Source organism: Rana temporaria, chromosome 11 (assembly GCF_905171775.1).
Source record: "Rana temporaria chromosome 11, aRanTem1.1, whole genome shotgun sequence".
Lineage (NCBI taxonomy): Eukaryota > Metazoa > Chordata > Amphibia > Anura > Ranidae > Rana > Rana temporaria.
This window is the reverse complement of record NC_053499.1, coordinates 142,954,756-142,975,773: the sequence shown is the minus strand read 5'-3', so window position 1 is coordinate 142,975,773 and position 21,018 is coordinate 142,954,756. Positions and strand designations below refer to the sequence as shown.

The following is a 21,018-nucleotide window of genomic DNA, read 5'->3' as shown; positions in this document are numbered from 1 at the left end:
CAGAGACTGAGCAGTAGCAAACTGATCTCCGGCCTGCATAATGTAGTCCAGGGCTGGCATCGCTTGGCAGAGCCGGCGATGTGGAACCAGTGGAGCCTCTGCTCTCACTCTTAAATAAGTAATCACTGACAGCAATTATCTTTTCAGCTGTCTGTAAGAAGAGCCTCTGACCCTTAATGGGCCACTCTTCCCACTGACTCCCCAATGTAAGGAGAATTCTTCCCATTGACTACTATTGTAACCAGGCATTCTTCCCACTAACCCCCAGTGCAAGATACATTCTTCCCAATGACCCCCAATGTAAGGTGCATTCTTCCCACTGACCCCCAATGTAAGGGGCATTCTTCCCACTGATCACCAATGTAAGGAACGTTCTTCCCACTAACCACCATAGGACATTCTTCCCTCTGTCCCTCAATCTAAGTATCATTCTTCCTGCTGACCATCAATGTAGGGGGCATTATTCCACTGACTATCAATGTAAGTAACCCTTTTCCCATTGACTCCCAGTGTAATAGGCATTTTACCACTGACCACTAATGTAACCAATAGTTCCCTCTGACCTCTGATGTAAGATACATTCTTCCCAATGACCCCCAATGTAAGGAGCATTCTTCCCACTGACCCCCAAAGTAAGATATATTCTTCTCACTGACACCCAGTGTAACCAGGTATTATTCCTATTGACCAGCAACAAAAGTGGTGGCCTTCTTCCACAGGTGGCCAATGTAATGGAATCTTTCTTTCACTGTTCACAAATGTACAGGGCCTTTCGCCTCTGACCACCAATATAAGACACTGATCACACTAATATACTGGATGTCATAGATATCATATTTAGCAAGCGCTCTGTGAGGCCCTGAGGCTCCGGGTTACACCGGAGGAAAAGGGTCGAGCAAGGCTGTCCTAGAATATCTGAAGCCCAAAAGTCAATAGTGAGAGGCCCCATTGATGTCAGACAGTTCTGCCCTGTCAGCTGCCTAAATTCATGTTACCAATGCATTCGGACTTTCAGCTCCTGAGTGACCATAACAGGATTGGACACAGGGCATCAGCAGCATCACATGGGAGAGAGTGTGTCTCATGCTTCCTCATAGTAGGAAGTGCCAAGCATGTGCTGCTGGTTGGGGTCATTTGTGAACATGCTGAGCATTCATTTTCTTCTTAGATAACCCACAGTGCTCCAGGAATCCATTGTCATGCAATAAAGGACAACTGTGGTTTTAGAAATGTTGCCCCTTAAGTAAACCCCTCGCCCCACTGACTGTAGGTTAAATACTTAGCTTGCTCCCTGCCTCCATGATCTTCACTGCACAGTCCTGATAGATATCGCATTGGCGTATTGGCCTGGATCTTTTCCTACTGCACAAATGCACCGTGGCCTCATTTATTCCTATAGATGAGCTATACCAAAGGCAGCCTCTAACTATTTACTGGATTCAGAGACGGGACAAGGAGTGGGCAGGAGGGACAACTGCCTCGGGCGCAGTGAAGGAAGGGGGTAAAGAATAGATGCAGGGTGGTACACCCATTCTAAGGTATGTATTACCAGTGGGGGAGGGGGCGCAGTACTGGATTCTTGCCCTGGGATTTAGACAACCCTGTCCCGGTACCAACAGGAGTTTTAGGAACAAATGGGGTTGCAGCATGCATGTGCAGTGGGAAGAGGACCCAGATGGCATGTTTTCCTTATAAAGGCAGGGTGGTGCCAGGTAAGACCACAGAGCAAAGATTGTTGGATCGGAGGGAAAGGTCAAGTATTTTGCCAGGTGGGCTGCACTCTGGAGGACAACTTCACTTAATGTATACAAAGAAGGAAGATATAAAACATAATTAGCCTGACCTTGTCATTGTTCCTCAGCACAAGTGGCACCTCATACGTTTCACATGGCACATAGTTCTGGAAGACGATCTCTGATGGGAAGGGCTGGAACAAGGCTTGGTCCAAGTCTACTGTCGAGAACTGCAGGGGCAAGTCATCATTATAACACAAACAATCACTAGGAATGAGGACCCTGTCCACATAAGCTTACACTCTAAATTGTAAAGGGCTAAACAAAAGGAAGGACAAATTGTCAATAGCAAATTTGTGTAGAGATGTTATGGACAGGAGGGTTTATTCACCAATGTAAAAATACTTGGAGGGTTGGTAATTTCCTGATGGCATGAGGAAGTGAGCTAAAACAATGAAAACAGCACAAAAGAAGTCCTGCATGGGCGAAGCACAGGATCTGTTTCAAGTTTTAAAGCAAAAAGGATAACCTAGGAATGATAACACAAGATGCCCACTATTACCTTTATAAGCCAGGAAAGCCTCCTGTGTGCTCCTCTGATTTAGTTTTACTTTGTTACTGGGACCTAACCTACCCCCGACTTTAAGGCTATGCTCCATCAACTGCCCAATCCCTCAACCCCTTTCATTCAACTGCCAAAAGCCAAAATCTCTACCAGCCACAGACAGCTGAATGACAAGGGTCAGCGCATAGTAATAAGAGGGACTGGGGCTTAGTCCCAATTAGAGGGCTCCATACAGCCTGGGACTGATATAGGGTCTCCCTAGGTGGACCTGAGATCTGTGGCCCCCCTAGTCACAAAGTTGGTGCCTAATATCTAGGGCCTCGCCAAACACAGAGCTCGGTCTGAGATATGGGACCTCCCTAGGCACAAAGCTTGGCCTAACATCTAGGGCCTCCCAATGCACAGTGCTGGGCCTGAGATCTGGGGCCTCCCTAAGTACAAAGCTGGGTCCAATATCTTGGGCCTCCCCTGGCACACAGCACACTGCATAGTAATACAGAGCTGGGCCCGGGATCCGAGGCCTTCCAAGGCACAGAGATGGAGCCGGGAATCGAGGCCTCCGAATGCACAGAGCTGGGCCTAAGATTTCGGGCCTCCCTAGGTATAAAGCTGGGTCCAATATCTAGGGCCTTCCCATGCACAGAGCTGTGCCTGAGATTTGGGGTCCTCCCAGGCAGGGCCCGAGATCCAGGGCCTCCTCCGACAGAGCTGGGCTTCATATCTGTGGCCTTACCAGGTAAGGAATTGGACCTGAGATACAGGGCCTCCTCAGGCACAGAGATAGGCCCGAGATCTAGGGCCTTCCCAGGCTGGGCCTGATATCCGGGGCCTCCTCTGGCCTGGACCTGATATCCAGGGCCTCCCCAAGCTGCTCCTGATATCTGGGGCCTCCCCTGGCCTGGGCCTAATATCCAAGGTCTTCCCAAGCTGCTCCTGATATCTGGGGCCTCCCCTGATATCCAGGGCCTCCCCAAGGTCCTGATATCTGGGCCCGCCCCAGTCAGAAAGGAACTGATCCAGAGGCAAGGTCACAGTACTATACTGGTATTAGGAGTTTATACACTTTGGATGATTCTGTGAAATACTATCTGTAACTTGTATTGTTGGAAATGTATCTGTCCTTGTTGATGAGAATTCCAGTGACCTTCACAGCCTCGGCAATTGTTTCTTAGTTGTGACTATGATTACATTTATTTGGAGTTTAAATACTGAACATGTGTATGAATACAATTCACAATAGACACCACAGGAAAGCTTGTGATTGGTCAGGAAGCTGACCAATGGAAAAATAAAGAATAAAAAAAAAAAAAAGGAAGCTCATGGGCGTAGCTCTAGCAAATACCACACCTTCTGATGGGTGGTCTCACTCATATCCAGCAGTTCAATGATCTTCGGCAGATGCATCTCTCTTGTGTTGGCCAATCTCTGCTCGGTACTCAGCGACATTTCTCGCAGGAACATGGAGGGGGTCAGCTGCCAAAGAAGATATACGTGACACAGTGATTACAGTGTATGTAAAACACCATGAATATGGATCAGCACATTATATGCCACCCTGATGCTCTGCTCACCCCTACCCTACCCCTATACTCCAGAGTTGAAGGAGTGACAGGACTGCCTGAGGGTATATATAAGAAAATCAGAGTTGGAGTCAGTTGGAAGGGAAGCCCACTCCATTACAGATTGGCTCATGTAGCTCTTTTGATTTATTCATTTATTGTTACAAAACTGAATTTCTTCCTCACAATGCACATGTTTGGTCGCAGAGTGGCAGCGCAATCCCTGGCACGCCGCCAATTCTCTAAGGAGCAGGCACTTTGTATGAACAGCTGTCTCCCTTCATTTGTTTGTGCCCAGATAATCCCAGGTTTCAGTCACCAACATCTGTCCGCCTAAATCTCCCCACTGCGGATAAAATGCCGACCCAATTTATGCTGCAGCTATTACCGTTACAGCGGCCTCTTCACGTCTGCTCAGCTTGGGGTTGCGCGGTGCCTGGACTTTGCTGCTGAATTCGCTGGGCACATCCTGCAGGGAGCTCAGGGGCCCCTGGAGCTTGCTGCTTGGCATGGCTGCCAACTGGTACATTCAGTACATCTGTAAGATACAAACACAATTAGAGCGTTCCATGGGGAGAGAGGTGACGGTACGGCACTTGATATATAAACAATCCCTGTCCCCAACAGACAACCCCCCCAAATGTATCTCGTCTTCAATATTATTCCTTAATAGGGACAGAAACCTGCGTCAAACCAATCCATACCAAAAACTGGAATCTAATATTAATAATAATAATAATGTGTGACTGGGAGGGGGGGGCATTAGAGTGTAAGCTTCTCTGGTGCAGAGACTGACTAAGTGTTCTCTGTACAACACTGCGGTATATGTCAGAGCTTTATAATGTATAATATTCATACTGTGTGACTGTGGTGGGGGCAGGGCCGGTGCTACCACTAGGCAAACTAGGCAGCCGCCTAGAGCCCACTGCTGTCTAGGGGCAACCGGGCCGCTGATGTTCCTACTCTCTTCTCTCTGCAACAAGCAACTAAGTCTCAGCATCAGCGGAGGACTGGGTCTGTGTCCCAACTCCCAAATGAATGGAAGCAAGCAAACATTCGTTGATGGGCACTGGTAAGCTGCATTTAATGGGCACTGGTGAGGCTGCATTTGATGGGCACTGGTGAGGCTGCATTTGATGGGCACTGGTGAGGCTGCAGCAAAATGTGTATATCCAGGGTGCTCCAAGCATTTAAATCCTGACAGATAAAGTCTGTGTTGGAGAGGGTAGCAAATCATTGATGGGCACTGGTGAGGCTGCATTTGATGGGCGCTGGTGGGCTGCATTCGATGGGCGCTTCATTAAAAAGGTGGGGTATACATGGGCAGGGCAAAGGGGGTGAAGTCAGGGGTGGAGCCAAAGGGGGGGTGCGGCAAAATTAGGTTTCGCCTAGGGTGTCAAAAATCCTATCACCAGTCCTGGGTGGTGGGGGGGGGGGGGCATTAGAGTGTAAGCTCTTCTGGTGCAGAGACTGATGTGAGAAGAGATACAATGCTCAGTAAGTTGCTGAGGACCTACAGAATAAATATTTGGACAGCCTGCACGCCCTCCACTATGGAGGCATTGGAGGGGAGGGAGATGATGTGCACAGGCAAGATGTGAGTGGCTACGTTGGGTGATATGGTGGAATGAGGTCCGGGGTGCAATAATAGCTCTCTATGGAGAATATAGGGACAACACTTGGCAGTTTCTTTGAGGTTCACCTCCAGAAATCAATCACTTGGAAAACAAATAGTAAGCCATATCAGCGATGTACGGGAAAGCCGATACCCGGAGCTGTGGGTATGCACGACTGGCATTTTACCTGCAGAGTTGATAAAATAATACGACTTGAGGCAATTCTATAATAAATGGAGACATGGGACTAGAGAGAATAATGGATTCCTTCCAAGAAAGCTGGCATCCCTCCAAGAGACTGTTCTTCCAGCCACAATGAACTTCATTTTCCCGGCTCATCGCATTGTTGGATGTCACCGCGCTCTTGACGGACGAAAGTTCAGAGAACTTTTGTGTGACTGTGTGTATGCAAGACAAGCTTGAGCGGAATTCCGTCGGAAAAACCATCCAAGGTTTTTCCGACGGGAAATCCGGTCATGTGTATGGGGCATAAGGCGTCTGGGTAAACCCATTCAGGACCAAAGTCCCTGTAATCAGGGTGTGGAGGTTCTTCCCACCCAAAACTCTTTGAACCTATGAAATTCCAGGTCCCTAATAAGAATTTAGCCATCCGGAGAATACTGAAAGTTACTCCTCTCCTCTCTTGCAGGACTACCCCGTAATCCTTACCCTGCACGGGTGAGAACACCCGGGTATTCTACATCAGCTTCAAACCCCCTTAAAGGGTTCACAACCCAAACAGGGGGGAAATATACCTGTTGTCCAGGACCCATTCCTGGTGTCCAGTATATGTACATACAGATTTCTCTCTATAAATAAAATGAGGACATAGACGGGGATGTAATATATATTATATGTATATTCAGATCTTTTTATATATATATATATATATATATATATATATATATATATATATATATATATATATATATATATATATATATATATATATATATATATATATATATATATATATATAAAGAGAGAGAGAGAGAGAGAGAGAGGACATAGACAGGGAATGTACTATAAATCAGGGCTCGACAAATCCCGGGTGCCAGGTCGCCATGGCGACTAGAAATAGGGACCTGGCGACTTGGCTTGCAAGTCGCCAGGTGGTGAGCCGTTGGTATTACAAGTTATTACCACCAGATGTGTAAGCTGGCGCCATCTGGTGGTGGCCGTTGGTATTACAAGTTAAACAGCAATTCTAATGTAATTTTTCACTATTTTCACTGCCATCTTCTTCCCTCTAATTAGAACCCCCAAACATTATATATATTTGTTATCCTAACACCCTAGAAAATAAAATGGCGACCGTTGCAATACTTTCTGTCATGCCGTATTTGCGCAGCGGTCTTACAAGCGCACTTTTTTGGGAAACAATTACACTTTTTTTAATTAAAAAATAAGACAACAGTAAAGTTATCCCCATTTTTTTTAATATTATGAAAGATAATATTACGCAGAGTAAATTGATACCCAACATGTCACGCTTCAAAATTGCGTCCGCTCGTGGAATGCCGACAAACTTTTACCCTTTAAAATCTTCATAGGCGACGTTTAAAAAAATCTACAGGTTGCATGTTTTGAGTTACAGAGGGGGTCTAGGGCTAGAATTATTGCTCTCGCTCTACCAATCGCGGCGATACCTCACATGTGTGGTTTGAACACCGTTTACATATGAGGGCGCTGCTCACATATGTGTTCGCTTCTGCGCGCAAGCTCGTCGGGACGGGGTGCGTTTTCTGGCTCCTAACTTTTTTAGCTGGCTCCTAGATTCCAAGCAAATTTGTCAACCCTGCTATAAATGATATGTCTATACAGATCTCTCTCTTTGTATATAATGAGGAAATGGATGGGGGGTGTACAGTATATACAGTTCTCTCTCTCTCTCTCTCTCTGTATATATATATTTACTGAGGCCATGGATGTGAGATGTACTATATATATATAATATATGTATTTATAATCTCTGAGCCCGGGGACATAGAAGGGGCAGCGCTAAGCGTGTACGGAAATCCACAGTTGATGGTTGGCGGTACAGGAACGTTAATCCGTCCTTAGTGAGCAGATTACATCTGTCGGGGGGATTAGAGCTGACCTGACGCTCAGATTTTGGGATATTTCATGTAATATGAATGACCCCCATCGCTAGCCCTGTACAGAATGTCCTACATCCACAGCATGGACAGCAGGGGGAGCCGGAGATCTGATAGAAAGAAGCACTGGCCAATCAAATTGTAGTGCACCCTAAAAATCAAGACTAATATACTGGTCACTAAAAACAATCACCCTAATAGGCTGCACGATTAAAGCATGTGCACGCCTGCTGACGCTTCCCTCGCTCTCGTCCCGAGACTCGGCGTTGAGACCTATCTTAGGCAACCCTCGATTTGCCCCGGGCATGGGAGATAAACCCTTCCAAACCCTAAAAGATGCGGGCATGCATCAAGCATCCCACTTCGGAACACAGGGACGATGGAGGACAGTGGCGGAGCTCTCGGACCCGGGGGGAATGTATCGCCTAGATTTTATGAGAGCACTACAGCTTAGTCATTTCCTTACCAGTCTACCCCCTCCCGTAGACACAAGTCAGTCCCCTACGGAGTTTGAGGAACTTTGCATAGAGACAGGACCGCTGCCACATACGCTCTCCCTGACATATGGTATACTTATCACACCACCAGAGAACTTCCAACCCCCATGCTTTCTTAAGTGGGAACAGGAACTGGACTGCCACTTTACCACTGCTCAGAAACGGAACATATTAAGATTCACACACAAATCCTCCCTATGCACCAAGGCCCAAGAGCTGAACTACAAACTCCTTACACGCTGGTACAGGACACCGGCGCTGCTACACAGGTTCTTCCCTACAACACCAGATACGTGCTGGCGATGCCAGGAGGAGAGTGGCACTCTCCTACATGTCTTTTGGTCTTGCCCCAGGCTCAGGGACTTCTGGGGCGAGGTCCGAAGGATAATTCGACAATTCTCGGACCGAGAGGTTCCGGAAGACCCGGCCTACTTCCTTTTGCACGCTAACAACTCACCTGCACAAGTTTACAAGAACTCAGTTGTACGTCATCTGCTGGATGCAGCAAAATCCTGCATCCCTATCCTGTGGAAGTCCCCTCACCCGCCAACTGTGGCCATGTGGCTGCAGAGGGCGGACGAAATAGGTAGACTGGAAGACCTGATTTTGAGCAACCAAAATAGGCAAGAATTGTACACCAAAACTTGGCAACACTGGAACCTCTGGAAATACTCCAATGAAGGGCAACTTCTGAGGGGAGTGGACCTGACGCTTTGAGCGGCGGAGCAGTTTTCTGCCCCCGATGCGGACTGACTAGAGGAGCAAATATCGGAGCCTGATGGACTCCGTGCAGCCCCTGCACGAGACAACCCCTATACACAAATTGACAATACTTCCAGGTGAATGTGGGACTGAGCCCATGTCTGTGGGCCCTGCCACCTAACACCCCCCCCCCCCTATCCCTCGATGCTCTCCCCTACCTTCCTCTCTCTCCCCCTCTCTCTCCTTTCTCTCTTTCTCTTTACCTTTTCTCTAATCTAGTTTTTCACTTCTTTTTAAAAAAAAAAAAAAAAAAAAAACACGGGGATTGGCCCGGACGACCCGCGATGCCACAGTTGGTGCTGTTCATCCGCATAGGATGCTCAAGACGAGAGACGCCCGTGTTCAACCCGACAAGGGACCTCCCCCGACTTTGAAACCCTGATTGGGGAAAGTGATATCAGTCGACCTCGAGGGGGTACTTTTAAAGGGAAGTCAAAACGCTATAGACTCGGGGACACGTATGTTTTGTCTCGGTATGTTAACGTTACTTTGCAAAATGATTGTTTTGTTTTATCGGACTGTACTGATCTGATGTTACTGTTGCGGCTCGTGCGTGAGCCGATTTCCCTGACATAAATAAAAAATTAAAAAAGAAAAAAATAAAAAAACAATCACCCTGACCTCTACTTGAGTACAACTCAACCTGACCACCACTCGCCCTGACCACTACTTGCCTATGACTCAACTTGAACCCCACCTACCCTGACCTGAACTTGTGTGTGCGACTCAACCTAAACATACCCTACCCTGACCTGAACTTGTGTACGACTCAACCTAAACATACCCTACCCTGACCTGAACTTGTGTACGACTCAACCTAAACATACCCTACCCTGACCTGAACTTGTGTGCGACTCAACCTAAACATACCCTACCCTGACCTGAACTTGTTTGCGACTCAGTCTGACCACCACCGCCTGACCACCACCCACTCTAACATTTACTTCCCTATGACTCAACCTAAACCCCACCTACCCTGACCTGAACCTGTGTGCGACTCAACCTAAACATACCCTACCCTGACCTGAACTTGTGTGCGACTCAGCCTGACCACCACCCGCTCTAACATTTACTTGCCTATGACTCAACCTGAACCCCACCTACCCTGACCTGAACTTGTGTGCGACTCAACCTAAACATACCCTACCCTGACCTGAACTTGTGTGCGACTCAACCTAAACACCCCATATCCTGACCTGTGCCTGTGTACAACTCAACCTGAACCCCACCTTCCCTGGCCTGTGCTTGTGTACTTCTCGACCTGAACACCACCTACCCTGACCTGTAGTTGTGTACTACTCAACCTGCACTCAACCTTCCCTGACCTGTAGTTGTGTACTACTCAACCTGAACACCACCTGCCCTGACCTGTAGTTGTGTACTACTCAACCTGAACACCACCTTCCCTGACCTGTAGTTGTGTACTACTCAACCTGAACACCACCTACCCTGACCTGTGCTTGTGTACTTCTCGACCTGAACACCACCTGTCCTGACCTCTTCTTGTGTATGACTCAACCTAAACACCACCCACCGACCTCCCGTCAGGTGGATCGAATGAAGGGGGGGGGGGGGTTTCAGGGTGGGTGAGGGAACTAGGGGGGGGGGGTTGGGGGAAGGGGGATATAGGGGGTTAAGATATTAGGTAGGAGATACATGTTTTAAAGGGCAGCCAGTGCCAAGATAGCCCCTGACTGTAGGAGAACAGGAAGGGAAGGAATATCTTTGATAAGTTAAGGTTTAAATATGGAAGATTACACCATGGGTTTCTTTTCTGTTATTTTTCTTGTTTAACCTAGGGGTTTGATGTATATGTTAACGATATATCAAGGTGTTATTATTGTGACTGGTTTAAACATGTATCTGCCTATCTTTTTGAAAATAAAATGAATATTTAAAAACAATATAGATAGCAGATATTCTAACCGCTAACAAGCACAAAACAAGACAATACTCGTTTGGTTGCTGAACATGGACCATTTACTGAAAACACAGGTATATGGGTAATACTCTGAACAATCCCCCCACCTTTGCATTCCGGGCGGGGTCGACTGTCCAATCAGCAGTGAGAGCTGTTGCAGTAATTCGCCCCACCAATCTCACAGCTAATCTACATACGCATCCCATAATATCCAAGGCAGACAGACACAATGAAACATGGTAATACAGCCACACCCCAAACAATCCAGCAAAGAGTACACAACAAAATGAGACAATATACTATATATATATATATATATATATATATAAACACACACACAACATTCCAGTGAGTCCGATTAGTACAGATCAGACTTCGGTCACCCTGTGCCCCTATTAGAGACACAGGGTAACTTAGACATAGGAGGTGCATGGGGAACTGAAAAAGGGTTTTCCCAACCACCCCAAGGGATTCTGGGTTTCACGGTCCCCGCTACCCAAAGTGACTCTGTCACACAACCCACCATGACCTGTACTTATGCAATACTCAACTGGATCTCAACCTGTCCTGACCTCTACTTGTGTACTACTCAACCTGAACACCACCTGCCTTGACCTCTTCTTGTGTATCACTCAACCTGAACACCCCCCACCCTGACCTGTACTTATGCAATACTCAACTGGATCTCAACCTGCCTTGAATTCTCCTTGTGTATGACTCAACCTGAACACCCCCCACCCTCACCTGTACTTATGTAATACTCAACTGGTTAAAAAAATTCCAATAAGCGTATATTGATTGGTTTGCGCAAAAGTTATAGCATCTTCAAACTATGGGATATATACTTGAATTTTTAGTTTTTTATTACTAGTAATGGAGGCAATAAGTGACTTATCGTGGTGCTGCAATATTGCAGTGAACAATCGGACACTAATCCGGCACTGGGGAGCTACAGATCATTGAGGGAACCATGAATGCCAACATGTACTGTGACATACTGAAGCAGAGCATGATCCCCTCCCTTCAGAGACTGGGCCGCAGGGCAGTATTCCAGCATGATAACGACCCCAAACACACCTGAATCTGAGGGTAAAGGTGATGGACTGGCCAAGCATGTCTCCAGACCTAAACTCTATTGAGCATCTGATAGGCATCCTCATACGGAAGGTGGAGGAGCGCAAAGTCTCTAACATCTACCAGCTCTGTGATGTCATCATGGAGGAGGGGAAGAGGACTCCAGTGGCAACCTGTGAAGCTCTGGTGAACTCCATGCCCAAGAGGGTTAAGGCAGTGCTGGAAAATAATGGTGGCCACACAAAATATTGATACTTTGGGCCCAGTGTGGACATTTTCCTCATGCGAGGAAACACTGCTATCACATAGGTGTATACCCACTCTGCCGACCACGCACTGTAACTTTACTGCTATGGTGTGGGCAAGCCAGCTGCGCAGAATCACGTATATACAGTATCTCACAAAAGTGAGTACACCCCTCACATTTCTGTAAATATTTTATTCTATCTTTTCATGTGAAAACACTGAAGCAATGACTCTTTGCTACAATGTAAAGTAGTGAGTGTACAGCTTGTATAAAGCCTCATACACACAATCGGACTTCCATCTGACTTTTCCGTGGATTTTGCTCCGAATGGGCGTTGGCTCGTGAACTTGTTCTGCATACACACGGCAGAACTTTTTCAGCCAACTTTCACCAAATCCCCCCTTTTTTTTAGCTCTTTACCGCCACCCTTTGGGCAACTTCTGCTATTGTTGTCTGATCTTTAACATTGGTTCTGAGCATGCAGGGGTGTACTCACTTTTGTTGCCATTGGTTTAAACATGAATGGTTGTGTGCTGAGTTATTTTGAGGGGACAGAAAATGTACACTGTAAAGGCCCATACACACGATCGGACTTTCTGACAACAAATGTCCGACGGACCTGTTTGATTGGACAATCCGACCGTGTGTATGGTTTTTCATCGGACAAATGTTCGCTGTGAATGCTTTCAAACTTTGACAAACTTTGACAACAAATGACAACTTTGACAACAAATGACAACTTTGACAACAAATGTCCGATGGTATAATCCGATCGTGTGTACACAAGTCCTTTCGGACTTAAGTCCAAAGTACAAACACGCATGCTCAGAACCAATGCTAAAGATCAGACAACAATAGCAGAAGTTGCCCAAAGGGTGGCGGTAATGAGCTCAAGAAAAAAGGGGATTTGGTGAAAGTTGGCTGAAAAAGAGTAATTTCTTCAGTGTTTTCACATGAAAAGATAGAATAAAATATTTACAGAAATGTGAGGGGTGTACTCACTTTTGTGAGATACTGTATATACGTGATTCTGCGCCGCTGGCTTGCCCACACCATAGCAGTAAAGTTACACTGCGTGGTCGGCAAAGTGGGTATACACCTATGTGATAGCAGTGTTTGCTCGCATGAGGATGCACAGGTGTTCCATGCAGGCAGGCCCTTTAATGTCAGTCGGGATGCAGTGGCTGTACGGACACGGTCGTTGCTCCCATTCCTTACGGGCGCATGGCCCTAAACGCACACAGTGTGAGTCTGGCGACACGCACCCACATAGATGTCCAATTAGGAGCAGCGTCTGTGTTGGCACGCCAGCTGCGTCCCAATTGACATGAATGGTTCTGCCCGCACATGGATGCACGGAACGTCTCTACATCCCTGTGCCGGCAAACACGCCTATGTGATGGAAACCTGGAGGACGGTAATGGCAGACAGTGATGGAATTGCTCCATGTGTGCCCAGTATAAGATTTCCCTTTGTGTCCCCCCCCAACCCCCCCATTACTGGCTCTGTACAGAAAACACACGTGCCGCAGCTAGAGGAGGGAGACTATAAGCTGCAGCACTCAAAGCATATCTTAATACATAAAGTCTGTGTGACCTACATGCGCCATTTCCATCCGGAGGGTTCATGATAATAGGAGAGCAGATTAATCCCCCCCGCCGTGACACAGCCCCCCCCCCCATACATCAATCAGCGCAGCGCGGTGTCACCACTAATCTGCGGTGACATGCCAGCCGCACACTCCGCTGCCTTTTTCTGTCCTTTCTGAAGTTTCATCCAATCGGCTTCAGATCGGGAACATTGTAGGAAGATTTGTCATTAGATGTTGACCTGAATTGGATGTTTGTGTGTCACTAATATTGTCCTGTTTATAATAAAATCCTTGTTTTCATCTGTTACATCTCAGTGCGGCTGATCTCCTGCAGCCTATTTGCAGCTACTTCCTGTCTACATGTACTCCAGTGATGGCTGCATGCAGTGGCATCACTAGGGTTGGTGTCACCCCCCCCCCCCACCAACTATAGTCCCCCCTCAGTACAGACCACCCTCCACTAACTACAGACCCCCCTCCCTCAGTAGAGACCCCTCTCACTAAGTACAGACCCCCTCCCTCAGTACAGACCCCCCCACTAAGTACAGACCCCCTCCATTAATATAGACCTCCTCCCTCAGTATAGAACACTCCATCAGTGCAGACCCCCCATATAAGTGCAGACCCCCATCAGTACAGACACCCCCACCTAAGTACAGACACCCCCACCTAAGTGCAGACCCCCATCAGTACAGACACCCCCACCTAAGTGCAGACACCCCCACCCAAGTGCAGACCCCCATCAGTACAGACACCCCCCACCTCAGTGCAGACCCCCCTCAGTACAGACACCCCCCAGCAGTGCAGACACCCCCCTAGTGCAGACCCCCCCAGCATTACAGATCCCCCCTCAGTACAGACCGCTCTAGCATTACAGACCCCCCCTCAGTACAGACATCCCCCCAGTGCAGACCCCCCCCCAGCATTACAGACCACCCTAGCATTACAGACCCCCCCTCAGTACAGACCGCCCTAGCATTACAGACCCCCCCTCAGTACAGACACCACCCCAGTGCAGACCCCCCCCAGCATTACAGACCCCCCCCCCCTCAGTACAGACCACCCTAGCAGTACAGACCCTCCCTCAGTACAGACACCCCCCCAGTGCAGACCCCCCAGCATTACAGACCCCCCCTCAGTACAGACCGCCCTAGCATTACAGACCCCCCTTCAGTAAAGACACCCCCCAGTGCAGACCCCACCCCCGCATTACAGATCCCCCTCAGTACAGACCGCCCTAGCATTACAGACCCCCCCTCAGTACAGACACCCCCCCAGTGCAGACCCCCCCAGCATTACAGACCCCCCTCAGTGCAGACCCCCCCCCAGCAGTATAGACGCCTCCCCTTACATACCTCAGCACAGAGCTGACAGATACACTCACTGTGTGTCCCTCGACCACAGGCTCCTCCTCGTCTGTGGATGTAAACAGAGAGGAGGAGGCTGCTTCGTTCCACGCTGCTGTGCTGAGGTACACAGCGGTGCAAGGCACAGCTAATCAGGGCAGTGGGCGGTGTTAGTGGTGCTGCTACCCACGGGTGTCACCCCTCTGGCGGGTGTCACCCGGGTGCGATTCGCACCCCCTGCACCGGCCTAGCAAAGCCTCTGGCTGCATGGCATTTCTCTGGGCATGTTTCCTGATGACCAAGCTTGTGCAATGTGTGCTGTAAAGGCCACTTGTAGTCTCCATTGGAAGCCTCTGTGACAGGGTGACAACGCAGGAGGACAATTGGGAGACAGGGACAGAGAGTTGTCACCCTATAACAGGAAGTGACCTTTGTGTCAGAATCTCCATGAATTAGTATAATAAAAGCTGCAGATTTATAAAGATTGAGAATGAGTATAGAAATGACATTCATATGTCGAAAATGGTCTAAGAGCTGACGGATCAGGATGACAACCACTATACCTGTGAAGCAAACCTTGGCACCCCAGACCATATCAGACTCTCACCTTATATCAGGGTCCCCTTTACATCAAAGTCCCCATTAGAATCCCACCTTACTTTAGAACCTGCAACAGAATCCCCCCTTACATCAAGGACATCCTTTAATCAGAGTCAATATCAGACTCTCATCTTATATCAGGGTCCCCTTTACATCGAGATCCCCATTAGAATCCCCCCTTACATCAGAGTCCCCCCTTACATCAGGGTCCCCATCAGAATGCCCTCTTACTTCAGAGTTACCTTCATTGCCAGAGTCCACAGCAGAGTCCCCCCTTACATCAAGAACATCCTTTTATCAGAGTCCATATCAGACTCTCACCTTATATCAGGGTCCCCTTTACATGTTGGTCCCCATAAGAATCCCTCCTTACATCAAAACCTGCATCAGGGTCCCCATCATAATGCCCCCTTACTTCAGAGTTATCTTCATTAGCAGAGTCCCCCCTTACATCAGGGACACCCTTTTATCAGAGACCACATCAGTTTCATATCAGGGTCCCCTTTACATCGAGGTCCTCATAAGGATCCCTCCTTACATCAGAACCTGCACCGGAGTCCCCCCTTACATCAGGGACACCCTTTTATCAGAGGCCATGTCAGACTCTTGCCTTATATCAGGGTCCCCATTGTATTGAGGTCCCCATAAGAATCCCTCCTTACATCAGAACCTGCACCAGAGTCCCCCCTTTTATCAGAGGCCATATCAGACTCTAGCCTTATATCAGGGTCCCCATTGTATTGAGGTCTCCATTAGAATCCCTGACTTTTGAGAGTTTACATTACAGTCTATGGCATTCAAGTCACATGAGATTTGCATCAGAGTAGTTCAGGAAGGATCACACTGCCACGATTTGGGGTGCGACTTGTGAGACCCCCAAGTCACGTGACATGTGAAACCCCCTGTTAGTTAATGAGCGCTCTTAAATAGTACTACTGAAGTAACTCTGACTTTAAAGGCCCCTGTACTACTTGAAGTCGACTTTCATCTGACTTGTGCCCATAGACGATAATGGAAGTCGCCTTCAAGTCGGATCCTCAGGTCTGGGGGGGGGGGGGGGGGCAGGCTCTTGGAGTGTCTGTGGTGAGGTTGGGGGGAGCACATCTCTGGAGGGGGGGGTACATGCTCTTAGTATATCGGGGGGATGCTCTCAAGATATCTCCGGATCTCAGGGGGGGAGGGGGGTTCAGGCTGTCCTTGCGTCTGTGGGGGTGGGGGATTTTTAGGGTGGGGGTGCAGGCTCTCATGATATCTCTGGGGGGGGGCAGGCTCTCAGGATATCTCTGGGGGGGGTGCAGGCTCTCAGGATATCTCGGGGGGGGCAGGCTCTCAGGATATCTCTGGGGGGGGTGCAGGCTCTCAGGATATCTCTGGGGGGGTGCAGGCTCTCAGGGTGTCTGTGGGGGGGGGGGGTGCAGGCGCTCAGGATATCTCTGGGGGGGGGGGGGGGTCAAGGCTGTTCTTTTGTCTGTGGTGGAAGTGGATATCTCTGGGGGGGGGGGGGTGCAGGCTCTCAGGATATCTCTGGGGGGTGCAGGCTCTCAGGATATCTCTGGGGGGGGGGTGCAGGCTCTCAGGATATCTCTGGGGGGGGGGGAGAAGGCTCTCAGGATATCTCTGGGGGGGGTGCAGGCTCTCAGGATATCTCTGGGGGGGTGCAGGCTCTCAGGATATCTCTGGGGGGGGGGTGCAGGCTCTCAGGATATCTCGGGGGGGGGGGCGGGCTCTCAGGATATCTCTAGGGGGGAGGGTGCAGGCTCTCAGGATATCTCTGGGGGGGTGCAGGCTCTCAGGATATCTGGGGGGTGTGCAGGCTCTCAGGATATCTCTGGGGGGGGCAGGCTCTCAGGATATCTGGGGGGGGGTGCAGGCTCTCATGATATCCCTGGGAGGGGGGGTGAAGGCTCTTAGGATATCACTGGGGGGTGCAGGCTCTCAGGATATCTCTGGGGGGGGGGGGGTGCAGGCTCTCAGGATATCTCTGGGGGGGGGGTGCAGGCTCTCAGGATATCACTGGGGGGGGCAGGCTCTCAGGATATCTCTGGGGGGGGGTGCAGGCTCTCAGGATATCTCTGGGGGGGGGGGTGCAGGCTCTCAGGATATCACTGGGGGGGGTGCAGGCTCTCAGGATATCTCTGGGGAGGGGGGGTGCAGGCTCTCAGGATATCTCTGGGAGGGGGGTGCAGGCTCTCAGGATATCTCTGTGGGGGGGTGCAGGCTCTCAGGATATCTCTGGGGGGGGTGCAGGCTCTCAGGATATCTCTGTGGGGGGGGGTGCAGGCTCTCAGGATATCTCTGGGGGGGTGCAGGCTCTCAGGATATCTCTGGGAAGGTGCAGGCTCTCAGGATATCTCTGGGGGGGTGCAGGCTCTCAGGATATCTCTGGGGGGGGGGGTGTGCAGGCTCTCAGGATATCTCTGGGGGGGGTGAAGGCTCTTAGGATATCACTGGGGGGGGGCAGGCTCTCAGGATATCTCTGGGGGGTGCAGGCTCTCAGGATATCTCTGGGGTGGGGGGTTGAGGGTTTTAGGATATCTCTGGGGGGGGAGGGTGCAGGCTCTCAGGATATCTCTGGGGGGGGGGTTGAGGGTTTTAGGATATCTCTGGGGGGGGAGGGGGCAGGCTCTCAGGATATCTCTGGGGGGGGGTGCAGGCTCTCAGGATATCTCTGGGAGGGGGGTGAAGGCTCTCAGGATATCTCTGGGGGGGGGAGGGTGCAGGCTCTCAGGATATCTCTGGGGGGGGGTTGAGGGTTTTAGGATATCTCTGGGGGGGGAGGGTGCAGGCTCTCAGGATATCTCTGGGGGGGGGGGGGGGTGCAGGCTCTCAGGATATCTCTGGGGGGGGGTTGAGGGTTTTAGGATATCTCTGGGGGGGGAGGGTGCAGGCTCTCAGGATATCTCTGGGGGGGGGTGCAGGCTCTCAGGATATCTCTGGGAGGGGGGTGAAGGCTCTCAGGATATCTCTGGGAGGGGGGTGCAGGCTCTCAGGATATCTCTGGGGGGGGGGGGGGGGGCAGGCTCTCAGGATATCTCTGGGGGGGGGGGGGGGTTCAGGCTGTCCTTGTGTCTGTGGGGTGTGTGGGATTTCGGGGTGTCTGTGGGGGAGGGGTACAAGTTTTGGTACACTCACCTCTCCTCAGTGTCAGTCGGGCTGTGAGAGTCTATTGGTCACCATAACTACAAGTCCCGCCCATTAGCTTCTTCCCGTCTCTATGGCCACCGCCCTGCCCACTTGTTGCCAGAGTCTAAGCGTGAGAGGAAATCATGTGTGCAGCACATAATAGTGTCCCCCTCCCACAGGTCACATCCACTGGCACTGAGCTGTGTCAGAGCCCCGGGGGCGGGGGAAGTGGAGGTGGGCTGCTGGAAGGGAAGGGGTGTAGAAGGAACCCCTAGATTTATTGGTCTGTGGGGGAGAGTGATAGGACAACACACGTTCCAGCTGCAAGAACAGAATGTGAATGACTCACAATGCCAGCATTCCCATTGTCAGCCTGAAATCTGGTGCCCAGGAAGTTGTGGAGAGATAATATAAAGGCAAACTTCACACACTTATATTAGCTCTCGATGTGCATAGAAAATCCATGACATGATTTAGCTGGTTTTCTGTATTTGCCTGATGTGAGAGAAGATAGACAGTCGGCCTCTGGCGACCTGTAAGGATGAGCTCCGGCGTGTTCGCAGACCCCACGTGCAGAGCCCGCCAGGAAGTCAGCACTGCACTGCGCTGATCACAGACAGTGAGACATTTCCGATCTCTGCAGCCACGCATCAGGACAATGTCTCCCTGCCTGTGATTAGCGCAGCGCAATGCCGACTTCCTGGGCTCTGCACATGGGGTGTGCGAACACGCCGGAGCTCATCCTTAGCGACTTATAGCTGTATTCAGGTGGGGTTACGCCGGCGTATCAGTAGATACGCCGTCGTAACTCCTACGTTAATCTAAGCGTATTCTGGAAACCAGATACGCTTCAATTAGGCCAAGATACGAGCGGCGTAAGTCTCCTACGCCGTCGTATCTTAAAGTGTAATTTTTAGGCTGGCCGCTAGGTGGCGCTTCCGTTGAGTTCGGCGTAGAATATGTATATGACTAGATACGCCGATTCACGAACGTACGTGCGCCCGTCGCAGTAAAGATACGCTGTTTCCAGAAGAGATACGCTGCGTAAAGATAAAGCTGCCCCCTAGGAGGCGTAGTCAATGTTAAGTATGGCCGTCGTTCCCGCGTCAAAATGTGAAAATTTGACGTACTTTGCGTAAGTTGTCCTTGAATAGGGCTGGACGTAATTTACGTTCACGTCGAAACCAATACGTCCTTGCGGCGTACTTTGGAGCAATGCACACTGGGAAATGTACACGGATGGCGCATGCGCCGTTCGTAAAAAAACGTCAATCACGTCAGGTCACGAGTAGATTACATAAAACATGCCCCCCCCTCCTCATTTGAATTAGGCGCGCTTACGTCGGCCACATTTACGCTACGCCGCCATAAGTTAGGAGGCAAGTACTTTGTGAATACAGTACTTGCCTCTCTGACTTAAGGCGCGTAGCGTAAATACGATACGCTACGCCGCCTTAAAGATGCGGCGCTCTATTTGAATCTGCCCATTACTCTCTGGTGAGTGTGTCTAGGACACAAGTCCGGGCCGCATCACACCTGTGACAATGACAAATCTCACACTCAGCGGATTGGTCAGGGCAGTTACACTGGGGTTGATTTACTAAAACTGGGGCATGCAGAATCTGGTGCAGCTGTGCATGGTAACCAATCGGCTTCCAACTTCATCTTGTTTAATTAAAGCGGAAGTAAACCCATCAATTTAAAAGTTTCAAAAAAACAGCCGGGAATGTAACTGTCATATTTGTTGTGCTCTTAACCAAACTGTCAAACCATCCAATGACTGGTGTCATAACTGATCACATGTGCAGCATTATGGCAGTTGAAGTTTAAACAGAGGTCAAGATGGCAGCTTCCTGGGCTGAAAATGATAGGAGGGTTTACTTCCACTTTAAAGTGGAGCTCCACCCAAAAAGGAAAGTTTTAGCACTCTACTCCCCCCCCCCCCTTATGCCACTTTTGGCATGTATATATTTTAGGGGGGAGCGGGTACCTAGTTTTGACATGTACCCACTCCCACTTCCACTCAGACTGCCTCTTAGCAACTACACTCCTCTTCCCTGTCTTGCTGAGTTAACCTCTAATAGTGGTGTTACTTCAGACCTCTTTGTGCTTTACAGACCCTGGTTCTTTAGATACACCAGAACCAACATGCACCCCTTTGAATTAGCCAGATTCACAAAGAGTTACGCCGGCGTATCAGTAGATACGCCGTCGTAACTCGGAATCTAAGCCGTCGTACATTTAAGTGTATTCTCAAACTGAGATACACTTAAACCTAGCTAAGA

General features: G+C 49.5%; 1 protein-coding gene across 1 annotated transcript in view; it reads right to left on the bottom strand.

Moving 5' to 3' along the window:
• HYDIN (HYDIN axonemal central pair apparatus protein) overlaps positions 1 to 18,811 on the bottom strand; it is a 159,070-nt gene extending 140,259 nt beyond the window's left edge. Inside the window, exons 1-4 of the mRNA XM_040329299.1 lie at positions 18,743 to 18,811; positions 4,246 to 4,395; positions 3,646 to 3,771; positions 1,844 to 1,963 (exon numbers count right to left, since the gene is read on the bottom strand). Of these exons, the coding sequence (XP_040185233.1) occupies positions 1,844 to 1,963; positions 3,646 to 3,771; positions 4,246 to 4,386 (387 nt within the window). The 5' untranslated portion in view covers positions 4,387 to 4,395; positions 18,743 to 18,811. The remainder of the gene's footprint in view (positions 1 to 1,843; positions 1,964 to 3,645; positions 3,772 to 4,245; positions 4,396 to 18,742) is intronic.
• Positions 18,812 to 21,018: the final 2,207 nt, after the last annotated feature.